Below are 7,151 nucleotides of genomic sequence, written 5' to 3'. Positions count from 1 at the left end.
AACAATACCTCGTGATTCTTGAATGTGCTAAAGTATGAACAAGAAAAGAACAATAAGATGGAATTCATAAGAAAAAAATGGAATTCAAGAATGAAATTTTAAAGTTTTAATAAAATGGTAGAGTTTTCTTTGATTTTATTAGAGAAACGGTGCTGATTAGAATATAAATCTCTGTTCCACACTCTGGAGCAGAAGGTGGTGGTCAGTGGTGCAAAAATGGGGTATGCAATATATGCAGTGCATAGGGGCGCCGCACGAAGGGGGGGTTTTGAAAAAGTTTTTAATAAAACCTAGATCTGATGTAAAAGTCGGTCTGTGTGTAGCGCCGCATCAAGTCTTTTATGAATAGTCCACTGTATCACTTTTGTCACGTTCAAAACGCAGATTCAGAAATGAAACACTGCTGTGTATTGTGTGGAGACGAACAGTTCTGCTTTGTCTTTATAGTTTCATTGGCAAAATTTAACAAAACAGACAATATTTTGTCTAAAATAACACAATATAAACTTATCAAACTGTTGTATAAAATATGCATTTTGCACATTTTATTTTGGGACAAAAACAACACTTGTGTAATATTGAAATCTGTTACTTTTACTCATATGATAAATATGAGACAAAAACTCAATAAGGGGCATTTTTGGACATGACTGCATTCTGTAATCTCTATTGCATAGTGAGTTGTTGCCCTGCATTATATTCTGCATTATATGAATAAATATATATTATTTATTGTAATTAATCTAATTATGTGATTTTTTTATTTATGTCTAATAAATGTGATAAAATGTGAATCCTTTGGATTTTCTGGATCAATTGCTTAATGTCATATTCATTAAAGTCACAAGTAGACAAAACACAATGTAGTTAACATAATAACATACAAAAATATAATTATGTCTTTATTTAAAATCCTATTAATCTTTTTTAAAAAAAGTAAGTTAAAAGATTAGAGTGGGCAGTTTAACTGCTCAAGACAAACAAGGACTCATGAACAACTCACAAGTTCTGTTCTGTTTTCTTGCCACTGTACTACAGAATTGTGTGTGTATGCTACTGGCTGGTAACCATGCATACCTCTCAAGAAATGTGCAGTTGCGCCCCTGGTGACGGTAATGCACCTATTGTCAGCCGCAGTTAAAAAAAAAAAAAAAAACAAGAAGAAGAAGGAGAACTGCAGTGGAAAAGCAAACCGAAAGTAAAGCAACTAAAGCGACCGGATTGCGGAGCCGAGCCGTGCACTACATGCTGGAAAAGCGCCATTTGTTTCTTGCCGGCGGAAACAGATCGACACCGGGTTCGATTGTGAATTCGGTTGGATCTTTACGACAGGTACGAGTTAATTCAAATTATTAAAGTGTTTTAATGCTTATATTTCAACTGTACAAAGTCCATTTGTTGCTCTTGTTGTTTATTGCTGCAGCACGAGGACGCTACATGCTTAATTTGAATTTGTTTTTGTTTGTTTTTTTTAGTTAGTTTTTTTGCATGTAATTTTGATTAACTATGTTCACGAAGATTTGTTTAATGAATTCATGACATGGGTTTATTTTGACTATTTGATTTGATTTTTTTGCCTTTATGTGGTTTAAGGCTTCTCTTCTGTTTGGGTAATTTGTGAGTTTGTGTGTGTGTATGTGTGTGTGAGACAGACAGACAGACAGAGAGAGAGAGAGAGAGAGAGAGAGATACATTTTGTATTTCTTATGCTGATGTCTTCAATTCTCCTGTAAATGTTACCAAAAGTCACTGCGTGGCCAAGAATCACAATGTAAGTGGGCTCAGAGAAAAATGCAAAAGTTTATGTGAATAAGGCTGTTTGATACTGTACTATTAGCCTAATGTATTCATTTGTGATGCAAAAATTTGAGAAAATGAGATCCAGGCAGTCGATGACGTTGAAGAAAAATTATTATTCATTGCAATTAAATTTAGCCTTGCACGCAAACTTTAATCGATGAAAATATTTAAGAAAACCAAAAGGTAAAGTAAACATTTAGAGTATTGTAAAATCCAGAGTATTGTATCCAATAGACAAAGTTCTGAATATGCAGAAAGAAATAATAATTAAGACATTTGCAGATAGGAGAGAAGAAGCAGCAGAGCAAGGGAAAGCAAAGGAGGAAAAAGCCCGCCAAACAAGAATAGGGAAAATTACTCAAACCTTGTTTTTGTTAATCAGAAAAGGTCAGATGAACTTACCCATTATGTCATAAACTGGTCCAATGTCAAAAAATAGATGAAAATAGAAATAGGGCATTTCCCTTAAGGGGATTTTGCAAATCTTACATTAAAGACATATTTTGCACAATCGTGTCAACATGACCTGTCACATTGGAACACTTGAAGAACAATTAAATATTACAAGCATACATACTCTTAAATATAAAAGAATAATAACCATAAGGGTACAATAACAAGTAAATACTTGAAAATATGATGGGAATTAATATATAAAGTAGGAGTACATGAATATATGAAATCATGTACAAGTAAAATCAATAAATCATAAGCCATAAATGATTAACTTAAATATGAATAAAATGCATAAATATTGACCATTTTGGATCCACCAATTTGTAAATTTATTTTTTCATACATTTACATTTTTAATACATGTAATGAAACGTGACTATTATTTAGGCTAAATGTATTGCCTTATATGGCAACACAAACAGAATTATAATTTGAAACAATTAGAAATAGCTGGGTACTCTGGGATGCAAAAGGCAGATTTTCCACCATTTGACAAACCTAGATATATTTCTAGATCTCTACCTGTATTTTAATGAAGAAACAGAATGATGTTTGGTTAGCAATAAAAAGAATTTGTGAATTAGCATCAGTTACTTTACTATAGATGGACAGAAAGACAAATGTTACGTGTCATTTAGTATAAAAACTATCTGTGACTGATATTTTTTTAATTTGGCAGGTAACCTCCTCCCACATCAATCATGTCATCTGTGAAGCTCCTCCCACTGCAAACACAAGAGGCTTGTTCGAGATGCGTCGGCACTGCGCAGATCAGTCAGAGTATGACACTAATATTCTGTGAGAGAGAACAACTCCTTATGCTTTTGAATCACTCTCGTGGTACTTTGATGCCATATGTTGATTGGTCTGCACAGTGCCGATGCATCTCGAACAAGTCTTATGTCAGTCAGGCTCCTCCCATATCAACCACACCATCAGTGAAGCTCCTCCCACATCAATCACACCGTCAGTGAAGCTCCTCCCACATCAATCACACCATCAGTGAAGCCCCTCCCACATCAATCACACTGACAGTGAAGCTCCTCCCACATCAGTCACACTGTCAGTAAAGCCCCTCCCACATCAATCACACTGTCACCGAAGCTCCTCCCACAATCGCACTGTCAGTGAAGCTCCTCCCACATCAATCACATTGTTAGTGAAGCTCCTCCCACATCAATAAGTTCAGTTAGAATAAAACACTACAGGGTTGTTACCAATCGAATGAAATCAGTTTCAAAAGAATCCTTCTTTGCACTGCAGAGAAACACAGAAGCTCCACCTGAAGTGGTATATTTAATAGTTAATCACGCAGTGAGAACAGACACTCCTAATGCAATTTAATGTAAAGTGAAAAGGCTACATCACACAGTGTATGCGTGGACTATATAGGTGTGTTTTTGCTTGGTTTTTGCAAGTAAGAGACATACTTGATGATGTAGATTGAACATGTTTAAAACAACAATGACATATTATCATACATGGTTTATATTTCACACCCTTACTTTAATTGTTTTGATGTACTGAAATTGAAATGATTTTTTTTCTTTCATTTCAGACCTGATGGAGGAGAGTGAAGATCTGAGTGAAATGGAGGAGGAACATCCTGACAAACCTGGAGAAAAACCTTTGAGTCGATCAAAGACTGAGAAGACATTTTTAAAGAAAAGAAGAGCCAAGAAATCTACAACCTGCACTCAGTGTGGAAAGAGTTTCACAACCAATATTAATCTTGAGCGTCACATGCGAGTTCATACTGGAGAGATGCTGTTCACATGTGATCAGTGTGGGATGAGCTTCACACGAAACATACACCTTAGAAAACACATGATCCACACTGGAGGGAAGCTGAATGCATGTGATCAGTGTGGGAAGAGTTTCACAAACAAATGTCATCTTGGGCGTCACATGAGAGTTCATACTGGAGAGAAACCGTTCACATGTGATCAGTGCGGAAAGAGTTTCACAAACAAAGGTAATCTTGAGCGTCACATGAGAGTTCATACTGGAAAGAGACCATTCACATGTGATCAGTGTGGGATGAGTTTCACAGTCAAAGAAAGTCTTGAGCGTCACATGAGATTCCACACTGGAGAGAGACCCTTCACATGTGATCAGTGTGAGAAGAGCTTCACAAGATCAGAACACCTCGAGTTACACAAGAAGATCCACACTGGAGAGAAGCCGCACGCATGTGATCAGTGTGGGAAGAGATTCTTATGCAAACCTTATTTTAGGCGTCACATGAGGATCCACATTGGAGAGAGACCGTTCACATATGATCAATGTGGGAAGACATTTCTTCTGGAATCAGCTCTGAAGAGACACCTGACAGTCCATACGAAGGAGAAGCCACATTCATGTTCCGTATGTGGAAAGAGTTTTTCACTGCTGCAATATTTACATACACATCAGAAAATGCACACTGGTGTGAAAGAGTACATGTGCTTTGAGTGTGAGAAGATGTTTACTACATTAAACCAATTAAAACTGCACGAGAGAATTCACACTGGAGAAAAACCTTACAAGTGTTCATACCGTGACAAGAGATTCAGTGATTCATCAACTCTGAAAAAACATGAGAGGATCCACAGCAGAGAGAAGCCATTCACATGTGATCAATGTGGGAAGAGTTTCATGCGAAAAATATACCTTAAAGGACACATGAGAATCCACACCGGAGAGAAGCCTTACATGTGTGAACAGTGTGAAAAGAGATTCTCATGCAAAGGTTATCTTAAAGATCATATGAGAATCCACACTGGAGAGAGACCGTTCACATGTGATCAGTGCAGCAAAACATTTCTTAGGTCATCAGAGCTGAAGAAACACCTGAGAGTTCATACGAAGGAGAAGCCATATTCATGTTCTGTGTGTGGAAAGAGTTTTTCACAGCGGAAATATTTACATGAACATCAGAAAATACACACTGGTGTGAGAGAGTTCATGTGCTTTGAGTGTGAGAAGATGTTTATTACATCAAACCAATTAAAACTGCACGAGAGAATTCACACTGGAGAAAAACCGTACAAGTGTTCACACTGTGACAAGAGATTCAGTCGGTCAGGAACACTGAAAGCACATGAGATGACCCACACTGGAGAAAAACCTTACAAGTGTTCACACTGTGACAAGAGATTCAGTGTGTCATCAACTCTGAAAAAACATCAGAGGATCCACAGCAGAGGGAAGCCGCACACGTGTGATCAGTGTGGAAAGAGTTTCTCTATTAAAAACCACCTGAAGATACACATGCAGATCCATGCAGTGGAGAAACCACATCAACACAGTCTGAGATCACGGTAAGAAGTTCATCTTCATGTGAGTGAGAGCTTGATGCTATGGATCAATCTCATCACTGCACAGAATTAGTTTTCTTCAGAGCGAGATGTCAGCGGCTATTTCAGGGATAGTTTGCATTAAATGTTCTATAGTGACTTTCTACAGGAATTGGAGATACATCGTCAATCTCTGTTTACAGTCTACAGTTTCAGAACAATGCAAAAAAAAAAAAAAAAATAACAATGGCAGAACAGCAGAATGAAAATGCAGATTCACTCTCTGACAGTAGGTGGTGCTCATGGAAAAGCAGAAAATCAGAACAGATGTCACTGCAGAGCAAAGTAATGGAGGTCAATACAAAAACACATGAACAGAGATGCAGAAAAAAGTGTTTATCAATGGATTTGATCCGTATCATTATACAGATCTCAAGTTAGCACAGACCTGACAAAACGTCTCAGGTTACGTATGTAACCATGGTTCCCTGAGAACAGGGAACGAGACTCTGCGCTGATTGCGCTTTGGGGAACGTCACGTGACCCAGGTGTCCTGAAAGCAACTATCCAAAAACTCCAATCCCTATTGGCCGGCGACAGCCTATGACGTCATACGGCGCAACCCGGAAGTATAAAGGGAGCGCCTGGAGAGACAGAAGACATCTATCGTCTTGAGGGACTGTTCTGCAGGAAGGCAGCCCAAAGCATGGCTGGAAAGCGCAGAGTCTTGTTCCCTGTTCTCAGGGAACCATGGTTACATACGTAACCTGAGACGTTCCCTTTCGAAAGGGAACTTCAACTCTGCGCTGATTGCACTTTGGGGAACGATATACCCACGCCGCCATGCTTGAGGAGAGTGCATGCCAAATAATATGGCTGACAAACATCAAGCAGTTTCGAAGGAAACGCTTAGCAACTCACCCTCGGGTCACACCAGCTGTCAGTGACAGCATTCCCTATGGCCAACAGCCCAAGCTAAGCCAACAGAGGCTTTCCAGAGAAAGAAGGCCTACTAAGGCCGCTAGAGGCATCTGAAACCAACCTTTCCACAGACAAAGTGGTTTCTTTAAGGGAATGAGGCCAGGGAACCGAATGGAACCCCGTCCAGTCACTAGAGGGGAACGAAGTTACCCCTAATGCCACCAGGGAGGCCGATCTGGTCTGTCATAGGACAAACTTAGTCTTGGCCAACCCTGTCTGAGTACAGAATCTCCATAATGCATTCTTCATAGAAGAGAGCAGGTAAGAGTGACTGCAGAAAGGCAGAAGCAACTCAGACCCACGCATAGAGATGGGCATCCTGGAGAGCAGAACTCAGCTGAGTGCTATGAACCCTCTTATTGAGGGGAGATAATCCACTCATCCTAGGATCTACTCAGTGCTTAATTAGTGCACTGAGGAGGCTGTGCGCTAGAGAACCCTGATACAGTGGAGCACAAACCAGCCTGGGGCTGAATCTTAGGAGGAGGCCTGATAAGGCCTACCACCATGATCAGCTTAGGGAGCTAAGCACTATTACAACATAACCCCAAAGGGGAAGTACAAAGCTCACCTAACAGGTAGACCATGCAATGGGCACGTACTCATGGAGGCCAAAGAGGAGCCTACAGCATGATA

At 39.3% G+C, this 7,151-nt stretch overlaps 1 protein-coding gene across 1 annotated transcript; it reads left to right on the top strand.

Moving 5' to 3' along the window:
- The first annotated feature begins 1,227 nt into the window (after positions 1–1,227).
- Positions 1,228–6,878, top strand: LOC137003004 (zinc finger protein 271-like). The gene is made up of 5 exons (XM_067363009.1): positions 1,228–1,332; positions 3,815–4,495; positions 4,571–4,943; positions 5,028–5,558; positions 6,767–6,878. The coding sequence occupies exons 2-5, from the start codon at positions 3,820–3,822 to the stop codon at positions 6,876–6,878; spliced, it is 1,692 nt and encodes a 563-aa protein (XP_067219110.1). The 5' UTR covers positions 1,228–1,332; positions 3,815–3,819.
- The last annotated feature ends 273 nt before the right edge of the window (positions 6,879–7,151 follow it).

The sequence above is a fragment of the Chanodichthys erythropterus genome, chromosome 3 (assembly GCF_024489055.1).
Source record: "Chanodichthys erythropterus isolate Z2021 chromosome 3, ASM2448905v1, whole genome shotgun sequence".
Lineage (NCBI taxonomy): Eukaryota > Metazoa > Chordata > Actinopteri > Cypriniformes > Xenocyprididae > Chanodichthys > Chanodichthys erythropterus.
The sequence above is the reverse complement of the archived record's forward strand: the minus strand, read 5'-3'. Positions and strand labels throughout refer to the sequence as shown.

Coding starts and splice junctions, on each gene's coding strand:
- LOC137003004 (XM_067363009.1), top strand. CDS start 3,820: ATGGAGGAGAGTGAAGATCTGAGTGAAATGGAGGAGGAACATCCTGAC. Junction 4,496..4,570: donor ATGCAAACCTTATTTTAGGC/GTCACATGAGGA, acceptor TTCTGGAATCAG/CTCTGAAGAGACACCTGACA. Junction 4,944..5,027: donor AGAATCCACACCGGAGAGAA/GCCTTACATGTG, acceptor CACTGGAGAGAG/ACCGTTCACATGTGATCAGT.